The 27,077-nt window shown below is 50.5% G+C and overlaps 2 protein-coding genes across 54 annotated transcripts; both read right to left on the bottom strand.

Annotated features, from left to right (window-relative positions):
* Positions 1 to 385: 385 nt before the first annotated feature.
* Positions 386 to 12,854, bottom strand: Il17rc (interleukin 17 receptor C). 50 transcript variants are annotated; one of them, XR_015685465.1, is made up of 18 exons: positions 12,536 to 12,854; positions 12,232 to 12,253; positions 11,930 to 12,082; positions 11,628 to 11,690; positions 11,431 to 11,540; positions 9,080 to 9,191; positions 8,756 to 8,800; positions 7,023 to 7,162; positions 6,762 to 6,821; positions 4,874 to 4,928; positions 4,623 to 4,804; positions 4,487 to 4,537; positions 3,516 to 3,677; positions 3,243 to 3,364; positions 2,854 to 2,913; positions 2,434 to 2,485; positions 1,150 to 1,245; positions 386 to 1,029 (listed from the first exon to the last, which is right to left on the bottom strand). XR_015685465.1 is itself a non-coding variant. In XM_087656866.1 (18 exons), the coding sequence occupies exons 11-18, from the start codon at positions 4,773 to 4,775 to the stop codon at positions 470 to 472; spliced, it is 1,173 nt and encodes a 390-aa protein (XP_087512992.1). In that variant the 5' UTR covers positions 4,776 to 4,804; positions 4,874 to 4,928; positions 6,762 to 6,821; positions 7,023 to 7,162; positions 8,756 to 8,800; positions 9,080 to 9,191; positions 11,431 to 11,540; positions 11,628 to 11,690; positions 11,823 to 12,082; positions 12,232 to 12,253; positions 12,536 to 12,854; the 3' UTR covers positions 386 to 469. The 50 variants fall into 50 exon arrangements, 46 of the variants coding, with proteins under 46 accessions (XP_087512992.1, XP_087513003.1, XP_087513013.1 ...); XR_015685466.1 differs by having other exon boundaries at positions 2,854 to 2,946; positions 3,562 to 3,677; XR_015685464.1 differs by having other exon boundaries at positions 3,562 to 3,677.
* Positions 12,855 to 13,623: 769 nt separating this feature from the next.
* On the bottom strand, positions 13,624 to 26,380 carry Il17re (interleukin 17 receptor E). 4 transcript variants are annotated; one of them, NM_001004091.1, is given in 15 exon segments: positions 13,624 to 14,851; positions 15,222 to 15,320; positions 15,401 to 15,452; positions 15,857 to 15,925; positions 18,781 to 18,935; positions 19,034 to 19,079; positions 19,161 to 19,208; positions 19,297 to 19,472; positions 20,347 to 20,413; positions 21,177 to 21,245; positions 22,169 to 22,308; positions 22,383 to 22,542; positions 22,778 to 22,875; positions 25,795 to 25,810; positions 26,145 to 26,350. In NM_001004091.1, coding segments are annotated over 15 exon segments (1,914 nt in total). In that variant the 5' UTR covers positions 26,277 to 26,350; the 3' UTR covers positions 13,624 to 14,264.
* Positions 26,381 to 27,077: the final 697 nt, after the last annotated feature.

Below are 27,077 nucleotides of genomic sequence, written 5' to 3'. Positions count from 1 at the left end.
GGATATGAAGAGAAGGGGTCAAGTTCAGATCCTCTTTGGGAGACGGAGGCACTGCCAGTAACAGGACTGGGAGGATCCAAATCCTGCTAGACCTTAGAGGAGGAGAGAAAAAAAAAAAAAAAAAGAGTCCCCGCCCCCGCCCCGGGCGCTGTGGGCCGAGTCTTCTCAACGCCACTGCCTCCGTAAAGAGTACACCCTTCTCCAACGCCGCAGTCCGGAGGGCGGGGCCTTCTCCCAGCCAATGATGGAAAGCCATGTGACATTGCGTCACTCAACACTAACCAACCAAAAGCGGCTCCGGGCTGCACCTGTCCGGGTTTTAAAGGGCCGCGGGATTAAAGGCTCTGCCAGCGGAGCATCAAACAGATATACGAGGGCTACTCTGTTAGGAATACTGCATCGGCCTTTATTCGAGTGCAGGGCAGGGTCCCAGGTCCCATTCCTCGCGGCAGCCTGGGGCTTCCGAGCTCTAAGTACAGCTGTCTAGGGCGGACAGCAGCGCCTGGGCCACTCGTTCCGCCCTGTCCGCAGGTCGCCCGGGGGACTGGGAGCTGCTTCCCTGCAGTGCATCCAGGAAGGCCGGCAGCTGCGAGGGCAGGGAGAAGAGCGGCGCGACGCGGAACAGGGCGGGTACAGTGTCTGGGTGCAGCAGCCCGTCAAAGTAGACCCCGACGTAGCGGCCGGTCGCCTGGCCTTGCAGGAAATCGGGCAGCACGCAGCTGAGCCAGGCGGCCAGAGCGTCATGCGGCCCGGGCTCCACCGTCTGGAGCTGCAGCCACTGCTGACACTGCGCCACGGCCGCGGGTGAGAAGAGAAGTATGACCACGCCATCCTCCTGCAGGGTCCGGCGCCGTTGCTGGTGGAACCAGGCCAGGGCTCCGTGCGCGGTCAGCTCGCGGCGGCTCCACAGGTCCACGGCAACGCGCAGTGGCATCTGGCTCAACGCGGACGCCAGAGCGCCCACCAGACGCTCGTAGTATGCTCCATCGGCCGAGTGGAGAAGCAGGGCCGGGCGGGCACGAGGGGCCGCTGGTACAGGGGTAGCGGAGCCGGTGAGGGTGAGCCCGGGACCTGCCTTCCTCCACCCAATAGAGCCCAGCGCCACCGTTTGAGGCTCTCCCTGGAAAACCGGGACTGGCAAGCACTCACCTTTCCTGCGGTCCTTTTTTAAAAGGAGGAAGAAGAAAAGCGCCGCAGCCAAGAGTAGGCAGGCCAGCCACACTAGGACCCAGCGCTTGTGGATGTCTGGGATAGACAGGGAAGAATAATGGGCTAGTTAGAAACCTATCTTTCAAGGAGTCTGTAGACATGAAGTGATCTGCCCCAAAATCACAAGTGTCACTGCCCATGCACCGAAAAAGCTCGATGTGCCTGTGTGACCCGCCTCAGTTCTCAGCTTGTAAATATGGATAATGGCATCAAATGCATAGATAGGGTTGCACATAAAACATTCACAGTGCCAGGCCTTGTAAATGTTCAGATGTCAACTGATATTGCCCCTTAAGCCTAGGGTTGCAGCCCTTCACTTGGTTGCCTTGCATGACTGCAATAGCCCCATCTTTCTGCCTTCAGTCCATTCACTCTATGGGGAGCCACCAAGATCTGTTTAAAATAGGTTTATTCTACCTCTTGAGGAAGCTAGTGGTGTGGGGATATAAAAATCCTACATCCCAGGGTTGGGGTTTTAGCTCAGTGGTAGAGCGCTTGCCTAGTAAGCGTAAGGCCCTGGGTTCGGTCCCCAGCTCCAAAAAAAAGAAAAGAAAAAAAAAATCCTACATCCCTGTCGGGTCTCCCATCTTCTTCCCGAGACCCTCTAACCACACCGACACCTGGAAACTCTCAGGAATGTACTCCGCAGTCTTAAAAATGCAGTTTGACTCCTTTCAACTGGTTCAGGCTTCACAGTGTGTGTAGGAGTTTTCCTCTGAACCCCTCATCCCATCTAGACCAGGTCTGGGCTACGCTCATTCAATGTCAGCTCAGTTCTTCCATATAGCCCCTAACTATTACTGTGAGATAACATTTGCAAACATTCAATAGCTCATACTGGCTCTGTCCTTTTAGATTTCCGTTGGTGTGGGCAAGTTCTATCTTAGTGATGCTGGGATCCCTGAAAGTGTCTTTTTGTCCCTGTCCCTCCCCGTCTCTCTGCCACCCTTGAGGGACACACATGCCATAGAGCTTGTGTGGAGGTCAGAAGACAACTCAAGAGAGCCAGTTCATGTGGGTCCCAGGGAACTCAGGTTGTCAGATTTGGTGGCAATGCCTTTGCCAGCTGAACCATGCTTCTCCCTCTCTGTGGTTTTGAATGGCTAAAGGAATGCTGCTGTGACTAATTTGAGCCTGACAAGGCATCACATATGTTGCCTCAGCACCGTGGTCCCTGTCAGTCAGCTGTTGGCACACAGGAAGAGCAGTTCCCCTCGTACTCACACTTGTCCATGGGGCAGGCCCACAGTGATCCCAGGTCATCATCATTCCACAGCTGTAAGACACAATCACAGGCCCCTGCTTGGTGTTCAACAGCTAATAATTTCTGCCCAGCTTATTCAAATTCCTAGCCTCAGCTACCCACATCTCTGTGTCCAGAGCAGGCTCCTGCAGATACCTCTGCTTTTGCTCAACCTGCCCAAGCTGACCTCTATGCCAAATGGGACCTTGGAAGATTTCTTCCTTGAAGCTCTTTCTAGAACCCAACACTGACTGGAGGGTGTGTATCGTTTAATTGGGCTCTAGCCAGAGTGAGCACCTGAGAGATAGGACTGATACACTCCTACCTGCAACCTACCCAGGACTAGACAGAGAGCAAGCAGACACATGTAGGCACTAGGGCAAGTTCTGTCACCAACTCACCTGCATGCACTGGTGTGTCCTGAAGTCTAGAAGCAACTGCTCTCCAAGGCGAGCAGCTCTCTGCCAAGTCAAGGGAGGGGGAGGGGCTGTCACCTGGGCAGCATGTAAGGTGCCACAGTAGAGCAGGACTGTTTGTTGAGAGGAGCTAAGAGACTTACGAAGACACTGAGAAGGGATGCGGGTGTGTGTGTGCATACAAGCAAGGGTACACACACACACACACACACACACACACACACACACACACACACAGACACACACGCAGAGCCCTAGCAAAGAGAGTGACAGAACAAGGTAAGGTGGGATATAGTGACTGAGAATGGAAGTGAGAATATGAGGCCACACTTGAGATAAGGCTGGAAGCATCTGGAGAATCAAGGGGTCCTCACCGTGGAGGCAACACTAGGCAGTGGTGTACAGCCACTGGGTTCCAAGGCACAGACTGATGTGTCGTTTAGGTCAGTTTTCATCTCCACTAACAGCATATCATCCTTGAAGGGCCCTAAGGAGTCTGGGAGGAGAGAGAGGCCACTCCAGTAAGACCCACTTGGGAGTTGTCACTTGCCTTCCTCCCATTCCCTGTTTACCCCCCAGGAGCCAGTTCCTCCATGGTTTATCCCATCGCAGTGGCCCTGTCCCAGCCACCCTCAAGCCCCACTCACCAGCCCACAAGCACTCTTGGAGCTCAACCTTCTCCCAGCTGCTCACCTGCTTAGAAGGAGCCAGAGTTAGGAGCACTAGGAAAACAAGAGCCAGGGCCAGGAAGTCCAATAGGGAGGGTGCAGGCAAGAGGAAGCCCATCAGGCCGGCTCTGCACTCTGGACCTGAGGTTAGGCAGAGCCGAGTTCAGGCTGTAGGATTAAGAGTCACCCATCTCCGAGACCAGGCTTTGGTAGGGCACCTGTGCTAATGGAACTCACAACCTTCAGCTCTGTCTTAAGCACTCAAAACATGTTTCCTCCACATCTGACACCTTGAAGAGGAGACTCTCACCCTCGCCCAGTCACCCACTGAAAATCACAGCCTCCGTTCCTTCACTTCTTACCATAGCACATGAATTCACCTTAACATGCTTCCTTTTTTTTTTTTTTTCCCGGAGCTGAGGACCGAACCCAGGGCCTTGTGCTTGCTAGGCAAGCGCTCTACCACTGAGCTAAATCCCCAACCCCCTTAACATGCTTCCTTAAGCACACTGTTCACCTTCCTCCGTGAGAAATAGGTGCTGTGAGGCTAGGGACATTTGCTGGCTTTGATCAATCTCAAAGTGGCTGGCACATGGTAGATATTCAATATTTGTTTTGATACAGCATCATGCTATAGCCTAGGCTGGCCTGGTACTCACTGCATAGGTCAGGCCAGGTGGCCTCAAACTCAGGGGAGCCCACATACCCTCCTGCCTCAGCTTCCCAAGTGCTGGGAATACAGGCATGAGGCTCCGTGCCCAGCTAAACCTTGAATGGTCACTTTTGTTTTTTAATTTAAGAACTTTTAATTTTTATTATTAATGTGTCTGTGTATGTGAGTGTGTTTGGGTGTACAGTTTCCAAGAATACATGTGGAGGCTGTAGCTCCCCAAGGAGATTCGGCACAGGGTCCCACCCTTAGCCCAATGCTTTCTCGTTGCCATTCTGACCTGGACACAGAGGTTGGGGTGTTCTTTCACCAATGGGAACTCAAATGGCCTCTGTGGAAAGCAGGGAAAATGAGTGAGGTCATGAAGGGAGACTCTGGGGTTCCACACACTCTCTCCAACCTTTGACCTCACTTACATTCATAGTGACATTCTTCTGGGGCATTGGTGGCACAAGGGGCTGGCAGGGACTCTGGTCTGGTGCCTGCCAGCACAGTGCCACCTCGGTCCGTAGAGAGCAAGGCGTGTCTAGCAGCCAGCTCCCTGAGGACTGCACCCGCAGCCTGGCCATGTGCCAAAGGTTCCTGTGTGCACGGGGATCTGCAGCAGAGAGCCAGGGTCACTAATCATCCACCTTCCCATACCCCCTGCCTTAGGAGATTTGCTCACCTTTCTTGAAGGGGCAGAAGCTGGTCCTAACAGAGTCTGGCTCCTGAGACCATAACTGGGAAACAAAAAAAAAAAAAAAAAAAAAAAAAAAGGAGGAAGGCTGTACTCAGTCAACTGGACTGGGCCAACCATCCATTTGCATGTCAGACCCTCTGCTGAGTACTAGGGCATGCTCAGTGAGGGAGTGTTCATCAGCACTCCCTAGGCTTCTCCCTGAAAACTCTGCGGTATATCTCTTCTCTCAACTTTTGGGGGGTTGTTTGGTTGTTTTGTTTTGTTTGTTTTTGGGACACAGCCCCACTATATAGCCCTGTCTGGTTAGAACTCACAGAGATGCACCTTCCTCTGCCTCCTGAGTGCTGGGATTAAAAGCATGCGCTGTGACACCTGGCTTTTCGCTCAACTTTTAATGAGTGTCTACTATGTGCATTAGTAGTATGGGATACACAAGGAGCCTTAGATTGTTAATTTTGATTCATTTCACAAACATTTTGTTTATATCTATGTATCAAATACTGTGCTGGATTTTTTTAAGAGCACCTACTATGTGCTTAGATCCATGTGATGAGAGAATATATTAATTTATTCATCAACTGCTGGAGAGTGGTGGGCATGATACAGAGAGTTAAATCACAGCAAACACTTCCTGGACATGTGCCATGTGTCTCACCACGGGGGATTTGCTCATTCACCTATGTGCACCCACTGTATACCAGGCTCTGTGCAGGGCTCTGACAAAGTCACTGCATTTGAATGAGATATGCTTTGCTTTCCTTCAAAGAAGTCACAGGCTCAGTAAGAAGGAAATACATAAATGTTGGTCAGTTACCCACCTCCAAGATTTTCCGGAGCATCTTATGTACAGGAAAAGAAATAGACAGAAGCCAAATGTTAGAGGCAGTGGCATGTGGAAAAGAAAAGCCAGAAAGACGAGGGGAACTCAGAACAAGGAAAGGCCAGGAAACTGGAGAAGCTTTGGTAAAGAGGTAATGTGAGCTAGGAAGACTTAGTTATGCGGAAGAGGTGGTGGGAACAGGCTGAGCAAAGGTGGGTCTTGGTGAGCAGCTCCTCTGGATGTAACAAGCTTCTCATAAAGGAGAATTTAGGAGAAAGTCTACTGGGAGAGCTTCATTGGGGGAAGACAGGAAGGCTCCGGGAAGGGAGGTAAGAGGTGGAGGTCATTGACAGCTAAAGGAGGGATTAGAGAGGCCAAAAGGACTGACGATAGAAGAGAAAGAGTGGCTCTGATGCCAGAGGCCAAGCAGACGGGACTCAGTGACTAACGTGCAATCAGAGGGAGCAGCTGCTGTCCACATATTTTTTTAAATGTCTTTTTTTTTTGGAGCTGGGGACCGAACCCAGGGCCTTGCGCTTCCTAGGCAAGCGCTCTACCACTGAGCTAAATCCCCAACCCCTGCTGTCCACATATTTAAATCTAGATGTGGCACCCTTCTTCACAATAGCCCGTTTTAACGGGACAGTTTATCCGTATTACAGATAAGCAGCAGGCTCAGAGAGTAATGTCTTGTCTAAGGTCACACAACTAGTGAATGGCAAGTAGGATTGAAGCTCCTTTAAGTATACAGCATGTGTCCTACCCTTCCCAGGAACACAAAAGAGGGAATACAGGAGCAGGGGAAGGCGTCAAGGAAGAGGTGACATGTGGGTGGGCCATTAGCCATAGGGTACAGTCCTGTGGATGGAGAACCAGGAGTCTCCTGGACATAACAAGCAGAAGGCGCAGGACAGCAAGACCAATGAGACAGTCACCCAAACGGGTCATGCTCTCTACCTCAGAGTATGGAGGACAGTGGCCCCAGAAGATTGGAGGCCATCCCTCAGTGCCTCCCCAGCCCATCTCCCATGTGCAGTTGAATTCTGCTCCTACCTGAATGCAGAGGCAGGGAACCAGGTCAGTGTGGTTTAAAGTAATGTTCTGAGGTCCAGTCTGTGGGATGAGCAGACAGATGTGATTTAAGAGAAGCTGAGGAAGAGGAAGCGCAGAGGCCCAAAGTCCAAGGAGCCGGGCAGACAGACCCTCCCCCTGCCAAGGTCCTCTGCTTTGGGCGTGTCCCCTTTGACAGTCTGACTACATTCTTAGTATGGGCATCAGCACAGGGTGAACATGGACCTGGAGGAGAAGCCTCACCAGGTTTTTGTACAACAAGGATTTGAGAGGACCCTGGGCCTGATCCCAGTATAGTAAGAAGCCAAATTTCTGCTCCTTAGAGACGTCCAGTATCAGAAGAACATTGTCACCATCTGTAGACACATTGAGCCAGGGTAGGGCTAGGGGGAAAAGCAGAGAGAGGGGGGAAGGTCAGACACCCTTCATCTCCCCTGCACAGCCAAGCCTGAGTCGCACTCACCAACTGCCCCAGTGGAGATTCCATCAAACCCTCGGACCATAGGAAGCCCTTGGAGAACAGACTAGATCCCCATCTCAGACTGGGCTTTGTCCCCAGCCACAAGCCCGGAGACAAGTCCATAGAGGTTCCAGCTTACATCTTGGGACAACTTCTCTTCCTCTGCAGCCAGTAGAATTCTGCTGCCTCCTTAATACAAATCACTTTCCCTAGACTCCACTTCCCATACAGTAATCACAGTATAAGCTCGTCTTTACAACAGCTTGCAAGACCTTAACCAGGCTAGCTTCTGAGTCCTCTCAAACTCAATCTGTCAGTATCTCTGTCTTGAATACTTTGCTGCAAACACACAGGCTACCTTCCTTAAGCACATTTGGCCTTGCTCCTGCCCCAGGGCCTTTGCACAGGCTGTTCTCTTCCTATGGAACTCTGTCTCTCAAATACAGGGCTCCTCCTTCATATCTTTCATTACGGTGAGGCCTTCTCACTTCTAGAACTCCCAACCTGCCCATCCCTCTTTCTCGAACTTTCTCCATAACTCGGCACCATCTAATATACTGTATATTTTACATCCCCAGAGGTTTACTGGATCGTCCCTCAACCCTTTTCTAATCCAAACCCCCATTTCCATAAAGATGGGAAGTTTTGACAGGGTTGCTTATCAATTTACTTCTAGTCTATAACTGTGTCTGGTACAGAGTAGTTGGTCAGTCTTTGTTGAATAAGGAAGGCAATCACCACAGAGTGACAAGATGAGATGCCTGGTGTGCATTTGTTTTCAAAGCTCTGGTGTCTAGTGATCTGTATGGAGTGCCAGAGAAGAAGGCCAAAAGGAAAATGGAGTTGAAGAGAAGAAAGGAGAGCATTTACTAGTTTAAAACCTGCATGGTTTATGCTTTCACCTTGTGGTAGCTGTAAACACAGCTGAGCCAGATGTGGTGAAGCACACCGGCAACCTGGCTGCTTGGGAAGCTGAGGCGAGAAGACTGCAAGTTCAAGCCCAGCGTGGACAGCATAGCAAGAGCCAGTCAAACCGAAAGAGCAAAGCAAGACAAAAACAACCTAACTACACCATCACATCACTGAACAAGACATTAAAACCAGCGCTCTTTGCTGGACACGATGGCACACATTCAATTTCAGCCCTTGGAAGGCAGAGGCAGGTGTGAGTATGAGACCAAGCTGGTCTTTATAGCGCCTATTTCAGATTTAGTAACATTTCCACTCTGGTCTATCGGGAAAGGCACCAGAATCTTAACAGTGCTTTGGGCCACTAGATGTTCCTGGTACGGATGAACACTTGTTATAAGGAAATTCATCTTTGTTTCCAGTGCCTGGCACAGATGAAGTAAATTCCTGCAGTTCATGTGGAACGAGTGTATGAATGAACGGTAGAATGTGTTCTGTGACTTTTGGAACCTGGCATCCCTCAGCCTATGTCAACCCCAAGCATCCAATTGTGTAAACTCCAGATCCTGCTCCTCCCTCCACCCAGCCCACTGTCCCTAGCCCCTACCCCAGCAGCTCTGGATGCTGTCCTGGACTTCGAGACCCCTGCAGTCTGGGGAGAGATCACAGAAAAACCTCCAGTGGGGGTGGGGACCAAGGAAAGAAGGGAAGCAATCCAACCCATGGGAAGATGTTGAGAGGGGTTACCTACCCCGAAAGACCACCCATGCTTATACAGAGCACAGAGCACCTACCCCAGGGCCTAGAAGCACAAGAAACTGACTAAGGAGGGTGTCCGCTCAGATCCCTGCCTGAAAATGATGGGACCAGAAGGATGGGGAGTGACCAAAGGGACCGTAGATCGGGAAAACAGGTCGTTGGGGTGACTTACCAGGCAACTGCTGCGTGACGTTGAGTTCTTTCTGGTACCTGGGTTTGGTGTAGGACCAGATTCGTACCTCAGCCCCAAGACCAGCCTCAAAACAGTCAAATACTGCAGAACCCTATGAGGAGAGGGTGGCGGATGGCTGGAGGTGGAGGGCTCAGAATCCAGGCCAAGCTCTTAGGCTCATGTGAGTAGAACACTGCCTACCTACTGGTCCCATGTCCAGCCAATGACCGCATTTAGGCTGTCTAGCTTGAAATCTATTGCTATAGTTTCCTTCCTTTGAACAAGTCCCCAGTTCTAAAGCGAGTATCACCTATAGCTGTCTTGGCAGGCCTGGGATTAACCAGGCTGTCTGAGTTGCTGCCTACACCTGCTGTCACAGACCACTTGACCAGAGGGAAGCTGATCAGATACTCCAAGGCAAGCATGGAGCATCCCCACAGGCACAGTTCAGTGGTCTTCATGGCTGCTTTGTGAAGTAAACTAGGCAGATTAAAAAGAATTGTGGGGGGGTTGGGGATTTAGCTCAGTGGTAGAGCGCTTGCCTAGCAAGCGCAAGGCCCTGGGTTCGGTCCCCAGCTCCGAAAAAAAAAAAAGAAAAAAAAAAAAGGTGTCCGGCCTTTCACATCAAAAAGAATTGTGGGGGCTGGGGATTTAGCTCAGTGGTAGAGCGCTTACCTAGGAAGCACAAGGCCCTGGGTTTGGTCCCCAGCTCCGAAAAAAAGAACCAAAAAAAAAAAAAAATAAAAATAAAAATAAAAAGAATTGTGTGCATGTGTGTGCGTGTGTGTGTGTGTGTATGTGTGTGTGTGTGTGTGTGTGTGTGTGTGTGTGTGTGTGTGTGTGCGCGCGCGCGCGCGCGCGCGAAGTGCTGTTTTTTTGGCTGAGAATCAAACCCAAGGCCTTGAGCATGTTAGGCAAGAACTCTACCACTGAGCTACACTCCCAGATCTTTGTTCTTATTTTATAGTCAGCAAAAGTTTCACAGGATGTTTCATGAAGGAAGTTATAAATCGCTAATAAGCATATAAGCATGTGTGATGGTTTGTACATGCCCTGCCCACAGAGTGGCACTATTAGAGGGAGTGGCCCTGTTGGAATAGGTGTGGCCTTGTTGGAGTAGGTGTGTCATTGTAGGTGTGGGCCTTACTACCCTTGACCTAGCTGCCAGGACGTGAGTTTTCTCATAGCAGCCTTCAGAAGATATAGAACTCTCAGCTTCTCCTGCACCGTGCCTGCCTGGATGCTGCCAGGTTCCTGCCTTGACGATACTGGACTGACCCTCTGAACCTGTAAGCCAGCCCCAATTAAATGTGGTCCTTATAAGACCTGCCTTGGTCATGGTGTCTGGTCACAGCACTAAAACCCTAACTAAGACAGCATGTAAAAAGTGTCTGTCTGTCACCAGGGGTATACAAATCAAAGCTGTAAGAAACACCAAATATAGTGAGTACCATAAGCCTGCAGTGTTAGCATTCAGGAGGGGAGGGTGAGGTGGGACCACCTAGCAAGATTACCCAGAATACCCAGCAAGATTCTGCCTAATAAAAACAATTAGCTCAGCAATGAACTTGTGGCTTAGCATATACAAAACCTTTGGTTCCAACCCCAACCTGTCCCTCCCCGACACTCATACAGGCAAACCACCAACACGAACACTAGTCCTGAGCTGCCGAGATGTTCAGTAGGCAAAGTGCTTACCACCAAGCCTGACAGCCTGAGTTCAATCACCAGGACCCTTATAGTAAAAAGGAGAAAACTGGGGTTGGGGATTTAGCTCAGTGGTAGAGCGCTTGCCTAGGAAGCTCAAGGCCCTGGGTTCGGTCCCCAGCTCCGAAAAAAAGAACCAAAAAAAAAAAAAAAAAAAGGAGAAAACTGACTCTTTAACTTGTCCTCTGCCTTCCATATGAAGCCCTGCGTGCATTCATGAACACGCGTGCGCGTGCGAGGGCACACACAGACACACAGACACACACACGCACATGCACACAAAATAAATAAATATAATTTAGAAATATAAATACCACCACCACCATATGTATGCACACACAAATCCCCAGTTATAAAACATGACATGGATAGCAGAACGGCTAAAATTTAAAATTTTAAATGCCAAAGCGAGAGTATGAAATAAAATTGCCCCAGAAAACTGCTTAGTGACTTCTCACCAAGTCACACGTGAGTCAGGAGTGTCCTTACCCTCATTTTACAGACAGAAAAAACCCACCACAAGAAGCCGAGAGGGCTCACTGCTCTGATCAGACCCAAGACTTAAAGAATCAATGCACCGGGTGGCTTTGGGAATCTGGGATTCTGGAGGTGGCTCTTCTCGTCAGGAGGAGCACTTCACATACCACGGACTGACCAGGCTGCACCAGGTCAGCAGGCACCTGGACCTCCAGCAGGGCACAGCGAGCAATGGGGTAGGCCTGAAAGGAGAGCACCACCTGGGCCTGGAGAGAGGCTGTGAGCAACAAGCAGGGGTCAGCCAGGCATGGGCCATGGGAAAGACCCTGACTAGAAGCAGTAGCTAGGCCAGCTGGCTCCTTACCGTTCCTAGGCCCCTGGAGTTCTGAATCAGACTTTCCAGCTTCTTCGGGCTCTTCCCAGTGCCCTGAAGAAGCAGAGAAACAAGCAAAGCCCAGGTCAGGCACCTGCTCTGGGCTGATGCAGGCTTAGATTCCCTTGCAGAGATACCATGGCTGATAAACAGAGGCCTGGGGAGAGCAGGCTGTCCTGGCGGTACCTGGAGCAGTATCTTAAACACCGCAGATGCCCACAGAGTCTGCAATCCTCATGCCTTCCCCAGGCAGGCTCATGTGTGCACTCGGAGTCACGGGCTTCCTCACTCACCATGCACAGCCAAGTGTACAACCACACGGACACAGAGGGCGCAATCTGTCTCTTGTGGACACCTGAGTACCAGCTCCGTCTGCAGGCGGGTAGGCACTAGCACAGGGCCTGGGGCAGACTCGATGCTTCCAGGCAGGCAGAGCACGTCACCATCTGGGTGTGAAGGGTGGGGTGGGAGCTGAAGTTGGTTTGGTTTCTGAGAACTACAGAGGGCAGGGGAGCTCAGCCTTGCAGGCTGAGAGCAAACAGTCACTTCCCTTCAGTTCGCTTGGAAGTCACTCTTTTAAAGTAGCAACACTTACCCCAGAGGTGGCAGGAGAGGCCCTGGGAAGAAAGGAAAAGGCGGTTTACACCCTTAAAACTAAGCACCTTTCCTTGCTTGACAGCCCTTATCCTCTGCCTGTCTTCTGGGGCTTCCTATCCTAAGCTCTTCCCAGAGGACAAAACTAATTCTTGTTCCCTTTCCTTCTTCTCTTCCCCCATCAGCACCAGAAAGACCAGACAGGGCAGTTCTGACAGAGGCAGTGACAGGAGGCAGACTAGGGCTGTGAAGAGGCACAGACTGAACTCCGAGCCTTTCCCAGACTCCCAAAGTCCCAGACTTACTAGAGAGCAGTGTGCAGTGTCCTGAGGCTCCATGAGTCTCTCCAGGGAAACGACCACGGGGCTTCGGCCCAGTGCCAAGGACAGCAGGAACCAGGGCACAGGCATCTTCCAGGTGCCAGACAGCACCCAGGCCTGAGGCCCCGTTCTGCCCCCCCCAAGGGGGGGCAGACCCCTCTCCCCTGCTGCCAATCAATCACGTGTCCCAGGGAGAGAGCAAGGGCTAGAATTCCTCTCAAGCCATGCTGTCCCACTCCTGTGAGCCTGGACTCCCGGCCCAGTTTCAGCTGGAGTGCTTTCGATTTGGCTCCCAGCAGGCAGTGGCTGTTCCCGCCCCGCCCTGTCCCGTCCCTCCCACCAACTCCAGGCTTAGGAGCCAGCCAGCAGCTTTGGACCTGGGTGGTGGCCTCTCCTCCTCCTCCTCTTTGGCTGGCACCTGGCTGGGAGGGGCCCTGGGAAGGCAGCACAGTTGGAGCACCATTGAGTAAAGGAACTCTTACCCTGGATCTCACAGAAAGCAAAGGTTCTGATCGATCTGATCACGAAGACCCCAGGCTTATGGCATCCTGGGTGTTTCCACTTCCTGGTGTTTCCACTTCCTGTATGACCCTGGGATCCTAAGGCCCACTGGGTCCCCTCTTACTATGCTTAGGTTTTTCAAGTACTTCCCTGGGCCTCAGTGACAGTGACCTTCGTGAAACAGAAACTCTGAAGACAGTGGACTGATCCAAAGGCACCAGAAAGTGAGCTCTCTGCTGCCTGGCCCAGGTTCTAGGGAGCCGGCAGGGCAGTCAGTCCTGGGAGACTCAGCACTCAGCAGAGGTTCTGCTGTTCCATTGCTGGGATTGGAAGGGTGGGGAAGGACGTGCTGCCTAACTGAGGTTCAGGTTTTCCTTTGCTCTTGGAAGAATCATAGGGAGGAGAGGATCCAGGAGGCACTGGGTCCTCCTTGCCCTTCACAGGCAATGCCTGTGGGAATGAGGCCACAGAGGACAGTATGAATGAAAGGCCTTGGGCTGGTGAAGTGTTCTAGAACAAGCCTAGGGCAAGCTTCCTGACAGGCCCAGGCACACAAGAGCAGCACACTGTTCTTTAACGTGTCTCCTATGCTTGCTTTTATTCATCTTTCTGGACGACACAAACCCCTCTCACCAATTGTGGTGAAGTAGGCCTCGAATCCCAGCACTCAGGAGGCAGAGGCAGGTAGATAGATCTCTTTGTTCCAGGCCATCAAGGGCTACACAGTGAGATTCAGTCTCAAACAAACAAACAAACAAACAAACAAACAAACAAACAAACAAATCAAACTACTTCTGGGTTGGGCCTTTCTCCAGGAAATGGCGAGGGACCCCTGGCTTACAGGGTGGGGGCTGGGGGTTCTCTCAACTCTGCCAAGCAGAACACTCTTCACGAGCTTGACACGTAGGCCCTGCTTTCCAACCCTGGTCTAGCTCTCCAGCCGGGACTAGAGTACACCAAGCAATCGGTTGTCTTTTTGCAGTTGTGAGAAGAATTGGGAAAATCTCCCCTCCTCCTCAGAATGGGCCGAGGACCTATCAGGAAAGCCCAACTTTCTCTCAGGGACTCTGAGAAGGAGCAAATGTGAGAGGGAGGCTGGTCAAGTGTGGGTCCTAGGATGAGTCTCACGGTTTGGGGGGACAAGAAGCACCCCCAAAGAGTACATGTTTGCGGCCTCGTTCTGGAGTTACTGCTGTTGCTACACAGGCTGTAGCTACAGACAACTGAAGCCACAAGGACTATTGGTTGAACCGTGGTAGTCGTCTTTGGCAGCCTCGAGTTCCAGCAGGTGACACAGCTCCAGGCGACTTTTCAAACACTCCTTAGCTCCAAGGTGACTCCAGCTAGTGGCTAGGGTGGCAGGTCGCGCATCCAGCGCTCTCAGTAGGCGTGGCAGATCACGAAGCAGGCGGTAGCGCGGTAGAGCGCGCAGCGGCCCGGGAATGTCACCTTTGGCACAGAGGCGACTGAAGTAGGCGAGCAGCAGCTGGCGTGGAGCAGCGCACGACAAGGTGCGAAGGGATGCAGTCTGCGGGTCGCCGCTGCAGGCAGTGCTGGGGCCCGCACAGCTCCAAAGGAGCAACACAGTGCCCTGCTCCCGTGCCACGCGTTCCCGTGCTGCCCAGAGCCATGGCAGTGGTCCAATGCGAGCCACGTGCGTCCCTTCCCAGAGATCCACGATCACGTCGCGTCCACCACCCAGCGCGGTCCGCAGCAGTTCGGCCAAAGCTCCCACCAGGCGTCGCTGTGCCTCCGAGTCCGCTGCGTGTAGGAGTAAAACTGGCCTTGTTCGACCGGGGCCTGGGGACCAAATAACAGCTGAGTAGAGTGAGGGGAGTCTGGGGACGGGGGTGAGGGTGAGGACAGTCAGCCCAGCCCTCCTCCCCTAGGGGCCCTTCATGCATGTGTCCTTTATCCGTTCTGGGAGTCAGTCGCCCAAACTGCTAAGCTATTTGTTGCTTATAGGCTAAAGAGGAAAACGTGGAGCTTCTCATACACAGTAAACCGCCTCTGGCAGCTGGGTGGTGGTACAGATAGGAACTGCACCCACAGCCCTTTGCCCTGCCGTAACCACTCCTTCCCACTAGGGGGCCAAGAATAGCAGCCTGTGCTTTGGCCCTCTCTTGGTCAAAAAGTACTGGGAAATTCTCAGGACCAAAGGTGAGTTTACCTGGCAGTAGGCGCCGGCAGAAGAGGACCAGAACTACACCCAGTAGAGTGGTGAGACCCAGCAGTGCCAGGATCAAGAGCCCGAGGTGTCTATGGGAGACTGAATCGAGCACAGGTGAAGGCAAGCCATCTCTTGAGTGCCCGTGCTCCTTCCCTCTCTCCTCTCACCCAAGAACTCACCATCAGGACACAAGAGGTGCTTCCAGGCAAACTGGACATCTGACCTCCACACCTGAGGACACAGGGACCCCACTCATATGAGCTAGATTACCCCCTCTCTCCCAGGGAAGGAGTCCCACTGGCTTGGGAATTCCTCCAGCTCTAGTTGTGTGTCTAGTACAAACGCCAGTGAGACCACACGTGCTCCCATCTCTGGTCTGGGCTGGAGAGCATAGACCAGCCAAAATAGCCACCAATGAGTGCTAGGCCTTGTCATTATACCTCATTGTGACATGCAATACCAGGTTTTCTCATTTTTAGTGGGAAGGCAAAATGTAAGTGTTTTGTTTGTTTTGTTTTTTAAGATAGCCTATAACTAGTGACAGCCAAGTCCCGTTTAAAACACTTGGCCAAACCGAACACTTTAATGGACTCTGTGCTAGGGGATCTGTAAGGAATAAGGGTACCATTTCTTACCAGGATGCAGCTCCCCTGCCTCAAGAAGGGAATAATGAGGTTCAGTGTCACTGGAACTGAGCCCTGGGTCTGTAGGGACAAAGAGTAGAATAGTTGTCCCCACACATGCAAGTCTGATGGTGTCTCACCCACCTCCATCCCAACTAGTTAAAGGTCCCAGTGACACCTCCAGAAAACTTCCCCAGCCACCAACGACCTGATCTTCTCCAGATATTAGCTGTTGTGGCTGAGTTAACATATCTCTCTCACACACATACACACTCACAGAGAGAGAGAGAGAGAGAGAGAGAGAGAGAGAGAGAGAGAGAGAGAGAGAGAGAGGGAGGGAGGGAGAGAGAGAGGGAGGGAGGGAGGAAGGGAGAGGGGGAGAGGGAGGGGGAGGGAGGGAAGGAAGAAAGTGAGGGAGGGAGAGAGAGATGAGAGAGAGAGATGAGAGAGAGAGATGAGAGAGAGAGAAGCAGAGAGAGGGGAGAGGGAAGGAGGGAGAGAGAGGGAGGGAGAAAGAGGGGAAGGGAGGGGGAGAGAGGGATGGGGAGGAAGGGAAGGAGGGAAGGAGGGAGGGAGGGAGGGAGGGAGAGAGAGAGAGAGAGAGAGAGAGAGAGAGAGAGAGAGAGAGAGACATGACCATGTGGCCAGCTCTTCACCCCCTACACAGCTGAAGAGGCATCTTGTCCACTGGGAAGAAAAGGCTATGGAGGCTGCAGGCTAGCTTGAGGCTTGACTATTGCTTTTCTAGTTCTCGGTTTGTGACCTTTCTGTGGATTTGAATAATATCTTCTCCCTCCCCAGCCTCAGATCTTTATTTGCAGATGGGGAGCAATTATCTTTAGTAGGTTACTGGGAGCATTAAATGGAAATATGCATATGGGTTCTTTAATAAACTGATAAATATATAATTGTTATGTGTGTAATTACATTATAACATACATATATTATATAGATATACACACACATATATTAGAGGAGGCCAAAGCCTGTTCTGTGTGTTCTTCCTATATCTCCTAGTGCATAGTACAGGGTAAGCAGAGTAGGTGCTCAGGAAATGTGTACTGAACCAGAGAGAACTGGTTGCTGTGTGTCTACAGAGGAGATGTGGCTCCACTCTGTGCTCCACAAGTTAGTTACAAGGTTGACCAGTCAACCCCACCCTTCAGGAGCACCACCTTCCTCTACTCTGCACCCCTCGCGTGTTGACTCCAGTTTCAAGGCAACTGTCAAGCCAGTAGAAACTCAGATCATAAGTGTTTGCTATCCTCTGTCTGTTTGGGAGCCCCCGGGGCTCAAAGCAATGATCTAGCTGCAAGGGGGCCTTTGAGAGAGCTCTGTGTGCAGAGAGCACAGCATGCTTGGTCAGCTTATTGCTGTGGTTTTGTGAGTAAATCTGATTGTGGTTTTTAAATCAGATACACAGAACAAAGTCAGCGAGGCAACCTATTCTTAGCCCACATGATGGAGCTGCACCAGTGCAGTACTGTTCAGTGAGTACTGTACAGTGAGTACTGTTCAGTGAGTACTGTTCAGTGAGTACTGTTCAGTGAGTACTGTTCAGTGAGTACTGTACAGTGAGTACTGTTCAGTGAGTACTGTTCAGTGAGTACTGTTCAGTGAGTACTGTACAGTGAGTACTGTTCAGTGAGTACTGTACAGTGAGTACTGTTCAGTGAGTACTGTACAGTGAGTACTGTTCAGTGAGTACTGTACAGTGAGTACTGTTCAGTGAGTACTGTACAGTGAGTACTGTTCAGTGAGTACTGTACAGTGAGTACTGTTCAGTGAGTACTGTACAGTGAGTACTGTTCAGTGAGTACTGTTCAGTGAGTACTGTTCAGTGAGTACTGTACAGTGAGTACTGTTCAGTGAGTACTGTACAGTGAGTACTGTTCAGTGAGTACTGTACAGTGAGTACTGTTCAGTGAGTACTGTTCAGTGAGTACTGTTCAGTGAGTACTGTACAGTGAGTACTGTTCAGTGAGTACTGTACAGTGAGTACTGTTCAGTGAGTACTGTACAGTGAGTACTGTTCAGTGAGTACTGTACAGTGAGTACTGTTCAGTGAGTACAGTGAGTCCTTCAGCTTCTAGAGGCCTCTAGAGAGCCAGTGAACTTCTTCTTATAGAGTCATGAACCCTGGGAGAGGACAGCTGGGGTGAGGGGTAGCCTCACTATACAACGTAGGGCTGAGGAACTGACTCCGTGGGTGCATTTTCTATGCAAACATGAGCACTTGGATTTAAATCCTAAGCATCCAGAGTTTTAAAAAAAAGAGCTGGGTGGTGGTGGTGATGGTGGTGGTGGTGGTGGTAGTTCACACCTTTAATCGCAGCACTTGAGAGGCAGAGGCAGGAGGATCTCAGAGTTTACAGATTGAGTTCCAGGACACCTAGGGCTGCAAAAAGAAACCCTGTTGGGAGGCAGGGGAAGCCAGGCATGGCTATATATTCATGCAACCCCAGCCTTGCGGGCCAGAGACAGGTGACACCCAGGACTTCACTGGACTGCCAACCTACCTGAAAACAGCAAGCTGCAGGTTCAGTGAGAGACCTTGTCTCAGACTAAAGAATAGAAATGGATGAAGGTAGGAATGAGACCTCTGGTCTCTTCTTTGCACACCTACACATGCATATGCATACATCACACACACACAGTGGCTTCGGTGGGTTGGAGTAGCTGCAGGAGGGAGTGCCAGCATCTGGATGCTATTCTCTCTGTAAACTGAGGCACTGAAAGGGTTAGGAACTCCCTCATGAAGGACCCCACAGATCAACAGAGGGCCAGTAATCCAAGGCTGATCAAGAAAATAATCTATGACAGAAAACAGAATACCTCCACCCATGCAGGATCTGCCTCACTGAAATAACAAGGAGGTCAGGGATATGCATTGGTCAAGAGAACCTGGCAGGAAACAAACCCTAGCTAGGCCATACCTGACTGATGCTGTACACAGGAGTCATGGAGCTATCCAGCCCCAAACCTGGGTTACTCCAGGCAGCACTGAAGGTAGCATATGTCCTCGTCGAAAAGTGAAGAATCAGCTGTTGGGCCTGGGTATCCATGCTCACAGTCCAGGATGGGAGAGAGCCTGTTTGTGGGAGGTAATCAGAGCTGGGTTGTTCTGGACCTGAGGGTCACAGGCGAGTAGGGCTGAGATGTGGGAGAAGGAATTCCTTATTGACTCACCACTCTGGTGGGGACATTCAACATGGCTACTGTTTTCAAAAGAAAACTGAGAAACACAGACATGGCAGGTCAGAAGGATTCAGTCCCATCCCTCCTCCCACTGCCAGCCCCCTGCCCACGGTTGTACCTTAAAGCAGAGCTGGGGGTGCAAGTCCACATTCTCCAGGATATACCACTGTTGGGGAGATGGGAGTTAGTCAGGGAGAAGGTCCCTGGGCCCCGATCCTCCCACCTCAGTCCTGGAGGGAGGTGGCTGCCCTTACTCCTTCTGACTCCTTTGCTGTGGCATTGGGAAGGATTTTGCAGGGCGTGACTGGGTCCTGCCTCCAGCAGAGAGAGGCCTCCAGTTTCAGTGGGCAGCGGAGTGTCAGAGCCATGACCATCTGACTGTGCTGGCTGTAGTCAGTGAAGCGTATTGACTTCCAGAAGTCGGAGCCATCTGGAAGGTGGCAGGTCCAAGGATGAGGCCATAGCCCAGCTGTAGCCCCATCTCCCCACCCCCACTCCAGGGCACCAGGAAAAAATACCAAAATTCCAGGACAATTCCTGCTCACCGGTGCTTGGCAGCTGATCAAGCCCTCACTCTCCCTACCCACCTTTCTACCCAGCCTTCTTGCCTTTATCTTCCATCCCGGGTCTCCAAACTACTCAAAACTACTCCCCATGCTCAAATTCTGTGCAGGCTCCTCCCAGATTCTAAATGCCTCTTTCCTGACTCTTCTTTCTAAAGCCTGTCCATTTTCTGAGCTCAGCTCAGGTGTGGGCGCCTCTGAGAGCCTCTCTGCTCACAGCAGTGTCTAGCTTTGCGTTACTTGTATCTGAGTATCTTTCCCTCCTGAGGTCAGCACTGTGCACACAGCATTCTAGACAACACCAGCCACTTTCCTGTAGAATAGTTCCCTCAAGTCAACAGTTTGGGATTTTACTGATGAAGGAAGGGTGGCGGGGATGGAGGCGATCTGGGGATAACCCATGGCAGAGCTGGGAAGTGAGCCTAGGTCTGTAGTTGGTCCTCTTACACACCACTCCCTGGGTGACCCTCCTCCACTGGGCACTTAGGGAGTTCTTCTGCAGGTTGATGGCTAGACGCTGCTCGCCCTGCCCTCCCAAAAGAAATGCGCTCATGCAGTCTGGTCTCTGTCTTTGTCTCTGTCTGTCTGTCTGTCTCTCTGTCTGTCTGTCTCTCTATCTCTGTCTCTCTCTCTCTCTCTCTCTCTCTCACATACACACGCACACTCACACAGGGTGGGGGAGGGAGGGAGGAAGGGAGAGAGGAGAGAATGGATGAGAATCAGGATTAATACAGCACTCACAAGCTTCAGGCCAGCTCCGGAAGGGACACTTTTTGTGCCTCACAGTGTCCTCCTGCAGGTAGGAGGCCTGGGGAAACAAACGTAGAGAGCATCAAGAAAATGTCTTTTCCAGCATCATTAGTTCTGGCCCTAGCTCACTACGGTGAAGTACCCTGAGCTTAGACACTAATCAGGGAGCCCTGTGTAGTAAGGGAAGGGGTTAGGGCTCAAGAGCATAGGAAAGAGTGGCCAATAAGGCAGTCTCCTCTGGTCTCCACAGAGAACTATTCCCAGCAACAGGAAACTCCTCAGGGCCGCATCCCCCAATTTCCAGCTTCCCTGGCCCTCATCGTGGGCTTTCTCCAGGGCCCTGTGTTATTCCTCGTTCTCAGGGAATCCACCTGCTGTCATCTCTGACCCCACTGGAATTGTGCTCAGGAATTGTGTGATCTGTCTCTTTACAGGGCAAGGCACCACATACCTGGGTACCCAAGGGACTCTATCCTTCTCTCAGTATTCCTCTTCCCCTAATGATGCCCAAAACATCTTTATCTTAAGACTTACAAGGAGAGATGGAGGGCTACAATGGAGGGCTAGAGAGGGCATGGCTTTGAGAGGAATGCACAACCTTGGTTCTCAAGAACATCCAGGTAGGGCTGAGGTGGAACTGCCTAGGACCCTCACAGCCAAGCAGCACCAGTTTCCTAAGCATCCCTTGTCCTTTTGGAGTTTCTCTTTAGTGCTGTGGGGCCCGTTGTATCTCTCCGTCCACCCCGAGTCCTTTATAAATTGATTTACTGGAGATTGGCTAGGCAAGGAGCAATGGTTAACCCAAATCTCCTTCTTCTCACCTCTATGCACATGCAAGGCAGAAGGAATTCATAAGGCAGGTCTACAGTGTGGCCCCCAGACACAATTTTCTGTTGGTAAAACCACAAAGGAATAGAAAAAGAGGCATCTAAGACAAGGCATGGGTATTGTAGACAAAGTAGGAGGAAGCTAAGTCCTCAGACAATATACCTTATTTCCCTACTTTATCACGCTTACTTCTTTTTCATGGGCTCTTGGTTCTAGACTCTGGCCATTTGCTTGAGGTATTTAAGGAGGAGTAGGGGGAGGGGAAGGAATACGTAGTTCTGAGCAGCAGTTGTACGCCATGTAGGGTGTTACAAGCATCACCTCTACCAAGGCTAACATCACCTTGAAGTTAGAAGGTACAGCCACTGTAGACATGAACAGAGTTGAATACTCCAGAACATAGCTTCAGTCTTTGCGTGTGATGCCTAACTATGCACAGGGGCATCTGTGATGATTGGAGGTGAAGTGGGCTGCAGGACCTGGCTTGGGAGATTAGGGGATATAATTTTCTGAGGGCTAGACAAGAGAAGAGCGCCAAGACACAGGTGACCATTTTGTCAAATTATCAGGGGAACAACATTTCAAGGAAATAACAATGTTTTTGCTGTTGTTTTTCTCAAGGCAGGGGCTCATGTATCCCAAGCTGACCTCAGACTCATTGTATCTCCAAGGATAACCTTGAACTCCTGATCCTCCTACTTCTATCTCCCACCCCATTTGCACAATGCCAGAGATCATGCATGGTAGACAAGCACTCTACCATGGGAGTATGTACCATTCATTCCTTTCTGGTCTCTCTTCTCAAGTAACATAGCCCACACCTTTTCTGTCTAGTCAAATTAAAGTCTTAATACCTCATTTTATAAGTTTTGAGTAATTACTTTCTCTATCCAGGCCTTAGTCTCCTCCATTTGCTCAGGAATTGTCCGTCTCTCTGCTCAGGAAATGTGCGATCTGTCTCTTTACAGGACATGGCACTACATACCTGGGTATCAAAAGGACTACTCATGTCCTCACATTCCAGTGCCCACTGGTAACAAAGGCGTACGTTGGCCTCTGGGCCTGGAGGAATAGTCACCCGAATAGCCTGTACCTCAGGCAGCAAATCAAAGGAGAATTCAGGTCCTAGGGAGAAAGAAGACTTGGTGACCCTGGTTCAGGTAAGGCTGAAACCATATCCTGTCACCCATCATACCTACCTCCATGCTTTTGTGAACCTGCTCCAGGGAGATGTTCTATCCCTTCTGCAGCTGAAGGCTGGGTCCTTTTGGTACGTAGGCCTCTGTGGGAGATGGCTAGGAAGTGGGTGGAAATTCGATGGCTCTCCTGAGACAAGGAAGGGCTACCTAGTAGCTTCCTCTGCAAGTGGAGAATGAAGTGGTGTTAATACAGGAGCCAGGAAGTCTGCCTTCTAGTTCTGCCTTGGAACTTGAGAGACCGCAGGCAAATTTCTCAAGTTCTTTTGGCCTCAGTTTCCCTTACTGTGTAATGTTTACATTTTCAAACTCCCTTTTGTAGCTGGAGAACAAAGTAAGGGGCAAAAAAAAAAGAAAGGGGTTGGAACCATTGGGTAGAGCCATAAACTACAGCATACCTGGAAGGGTGATGGTGTCCAGTGCCTCCAACAGACTTCAAATTCATGAGAACTTTTAGATTTCCTCACCAAGAGAGGGAACCAGCCACACTGAAGGCCTACAGGAGGGAGACACACTTTGTATCTAGGTATTCATGGCCTCTGTCTTACCTGAGACTTGATCCAATATTGGATAGAAAGTCATTATAAATCTTGGAGTGCAATGACATCGAGCTTCTTTGGTGGCGGAAAAAAATATTAAGGCTCAGAGAACACAGAAGAGAGGATAGGAAGAATGCAGGAGTCAGAAGACGAGGAGGAATACTCTGAAGTCTTCTAGACACACCATGGCGGTTGTGCACAAGATCTGTGCAAGGTCAAGCCAGCAAGATCAGCCAATACCCAGTAGGCGGCCTGATTGGACTCAGTGAGTGATGAACAAGCAGAGGAAGGAGTGGTTTTATACTTGTATCAAGAGGCAGAGACAGGAATTTGAGGCCAGCCTGGTCTACACTGCAAGTTCCAGGTGAGTCAGGACTATACAGCGAGCCTCTGTCTCAAAAAGCGGAAAGATACATACGTGTGGAAAGATGAGTAAGCAGTTCAGAACACTCACTGTTCTTAGAGGACCCAGAATTGGTTCCTAGTACCCACATGGTGGCTCACAACCATCTCTAACTCCAGGGTCAGGGGGATGTGATTTCCATGGGCACCACATGCATGTAATATATACACACACATATATACACACAGGAAAACATTCCTGCACAAAGCTTAAATGCTTTTTTTAAAAGATATGATTGTGGGACAGGGTGGGTTTGATAAAAACAGATTGTATACATGTATGAGATTTTTAAATAATAAATACAAGGTATTTTGTTTCTTTTTAAATGTTTAGGTTTATTTATTTTATTTTACATGTATGAATGTTTTGTCTGCACGTGTGCATGTGCACTATGTTCATGCCTGGTGCCTACTGAGGTCAGAAGAAGACATTGGACTCCCTGGAACTATACAGTTAGAGATAAGTCACCATGTGAGTGCCTGGAATCCAATCTAGACCCACTGGAAGAGCACAAGTGTCTATAACAGTCGAGCCATCTTTCCAGCCCCAATAAGACATTTCAAAATAAATAAAACAATTTAAAAAATCTTAAGTTGAGAAAAAAGATACACACACACACCTCCCACAAAGGTAGGTATTCACTGTAGCATGATTTTGCCCCCCTGTGTTTCTGTGTGTAACTTTGGCTGTTCTGGAACTCACTCTACAGACCAGGTTAACCTTGAACTCAGAGATCCTCCTGCCTCTGCCTCCTGAGTGCTGGATTAAAGGCCTGTGCCACCATTGCCTGGCTGTAGCATGATTTCTTTCCTTTTTTTTTTTTTTTTTAATTTTCTTTTGAGGCAGGGTTTCTCAGTGTAACCGGCCTTGGCTGTTGTGGACTCTGCAGACTAAGCTAGCCACAAACTCACGCAGATTGGCTCACCTCTCTCTCCCAAGTGGTAGGTAGGGTTAAAGGCATGGTAGCATCATTTCTTTCTTTTTTTTTTTTTCTATTCTTTTTTTCAGAGCTGGGGATCGAACCCAGGGCCTTGCGCTTGCTAGGCAAGTGCTCTACCACTGAGCCAAATCCCCAACCCCGGTAGCATCATTTCTAATGATAAAAAATTTTAAACTAATGTTTTCTGATTTTATGTCTAATATTGTGTGTGTGTGTGTGTGTGTGTGTGTGTGTGTGTGTATGTGTGTGTGTGTGTGCCTGTGTATAGGTATGTGCGAATGAGTGCAGATGCTTGAAGAGGTCAGAAACATCGGGTTCCCTGGAGATGGAATTGTGAGCTGCCTGACATGGGTACTGAGAACTGAGCTCAAGTTTTCTGCAAGAGCATCGAGTGCTCTTAGTCGCCGAGCCAACTCTGTATCCCCTGATCAACTGCTAGTTTTAAAGGGTGTGTTCAGTGTACACCTAGTGAGGCAATGAAATGGCGGAGTAAAATGACCCCCACTTTACAGATGCAAAGTAACAATAGCAGGTCCACAGAACACACACTTTTAGGGATCGATCGGTACCCTTTGTGGAAATGGCACCTCCACAATGGTACAGCTGTCTCTTAAACGTTCGTGTGATGTGCCATTTTAGGATGCTCTAAGTCACTGTTGAGGTTAACAAGACAAAAACCTGTTCCAAAATGACCACTGGCACTGTGCCAGCCCAGGTATTGACCCGTTAACTGTCCCTAATTCATGCATCTACTGAGAATGGCTCAAAGCTACTTTTCGCACCTGAAGAACGTGACACCAGATGTCACAGGCACAAACAGCAGGACCAGTGCCAAGGCTTTGTGGCTAGGACAGTAGGGCAGGGGGTTTGAGCAGAACTTCCTGTGTTGGAGAAGGAAAGTTGGCACAGAGACACATGGCTGTAAGCCCACTGCTTAGGAGGCTGAGACAGGAGGATTAAAGGCTTTGGCATTAAATAGTGAGACCCGGTCTCAAGACAAAAACCAAAAGAGACTCTGTTTCTTAGGGTCAAAGGAGGGCCTTCCTACCCACTTCTGACTGGATTTAGGGCTAAGCTTTGGCATCTTTCGAATGTGATCTTGAGAAAGTTATCAGACCCACGTGCCTGACTGCTCATCCATCAAGTGAGCTTGCCTTAAATCACGTGTGTGGAGTCCCTGGAGATTAGCCATGTTGTTCATTTTATCCTCCCCAGTGCCTGGATGCAACGCAGCCCTCATCTTCTAGTTATTCCTCCCCCACTCCAGTGCTCAGAAGCCAAGGTCAGAGGCAGAGCCTAAGCATTTATAGAATCTGAGGACTCTAGTCAAGTCCTGAACTTTCCGACATCAACTACTCCCTGGGTTGTAACCAAGACTGCCAAGGATGACTCACTGGGTCCTGGAGCACAGTGGGGGGGAGGGGGGCACAGGGGAGCACAGGGGAGTACAGGGGGGAACAGGGGAGCACAGGGGGGCACAGGGGAGCACAGGGGAGTACAGGGGAGAGGAGCAGAATAGGAAGTAAGACTTACCAGCAAAATGCTTATCCTGAAGATACAGGGCCCAGAAGGGAAAAGAAAGGAGAGAGACATCATTAGAAGGGAGTCGAGTGAGGTGCATTCTCCTGAACTCTCCATCAAATCATCCAGTTCTGAGACCCTCAGCTCACAGTACATCCACTCTGCTGTTTTCCTCTCGGTTCCACCCTGCCAAGGACCTCAGCTCACCAGAACCTTAGCAATCCGTTCAAGACCACATAGAGGACTCACTGAAGTTGCCACTAGGGTACAGGATTTCAGAGGTAGGAAAGGGCAGGCAGGAGAAAGAAGGGGTTCTAGTCTGTGCTAAGCAAGTGCCCCTTCACCTAGCAGCAGGACCTTACCACACGGAAGGCCAGTAGACAGTGGCTGGTCCAACGTGGCAGGCAGGGGCAGGCAACCTGAGCAGACACAGCAAGGCAGATGAACAGTAGAGGTTGAGACAGGAGCAAGGCTGCCAGTCTGGGGCTCCCCATGAGCTTCTGGAGGATCAGGGAGCAGAGACCATGGCTTTCCTGTAGGGCCTGGCCCTGGAGCTGTGAGAAGCACACAGTACCAGCAGGCGCTCTCACTTAACCCTGCCCTAGATCCACCCTGCCCCGAAGCTCCTCCTTGATCCTAACCAGCAGGCTTGGTCACATTCCTTCTCCTGAGCCAGGGCACAGAAGAACACTTGCTTGTTCTGTAGAAAGCCTTACTGCCCTCCAGTCACAGGAGGCTTTTGGTGTGGCAGAGAGTTAACAGGAAAGGGACCTGCACATTGTCATGGAGGTGCACCCATTTCTTAACCACTCCTATACCCCAAATACAGCAGATCTGATACACATATTAGTACACTCTGCCACAGGCAGTTCCACATCCTCCACTTTGAGACATGAACCGTTACTCTCCATTTGTCTACATGGCATGCTGAGGATGAAGCATTCATCCTCATGTTGCATCAGCTGTTGAAGTAAAAAATGAGTAAACATTAGAAAGCAAATAAGCCTCCTGCATCCCCCACTTGTACTCCCCACCTGGCTCTCTTCCCACTAAAGCCCAGCCTTCCCTCTGCCCACTGGCCCTTTCCAGCTGTTGTTGACACCAGGTCAAAGGGGTCTCCAGCTCCGAGGACCACCTAACTTATATGGCTTGTTCAGGGAGCCCCAGAGCTGACAACTGAGCTCTGGAGCAGAGGGAGCAGCCCCACGCACTGACCTGGTTTCCTGTGGTTTCCGGTGCAGGAAAAAGGCTGACAAGGCTCCAGGCTTTGTGGGGACCCTCCCCATCATCTTACA

The sequence above is a fragment of the Rattus norvegicus genome, chromosome 4, assembly GCF_021556685.1.
Source record: "Rattus norvegicus strain SHRSP/BbbUtx chromosome 4, alternate assembly SHRSP_T2T, whole genome shotgun sequence".
NCBI lineage: Eukaryota > Metazoa > Chordata > Mammalia > Rodentia > Muridae > Rattus > Rattus norvegicus.
Note: the sequence above shows the minus strand (reverse complement) of the source record. Positions and strands in the feature narration are given on the sequence as shown.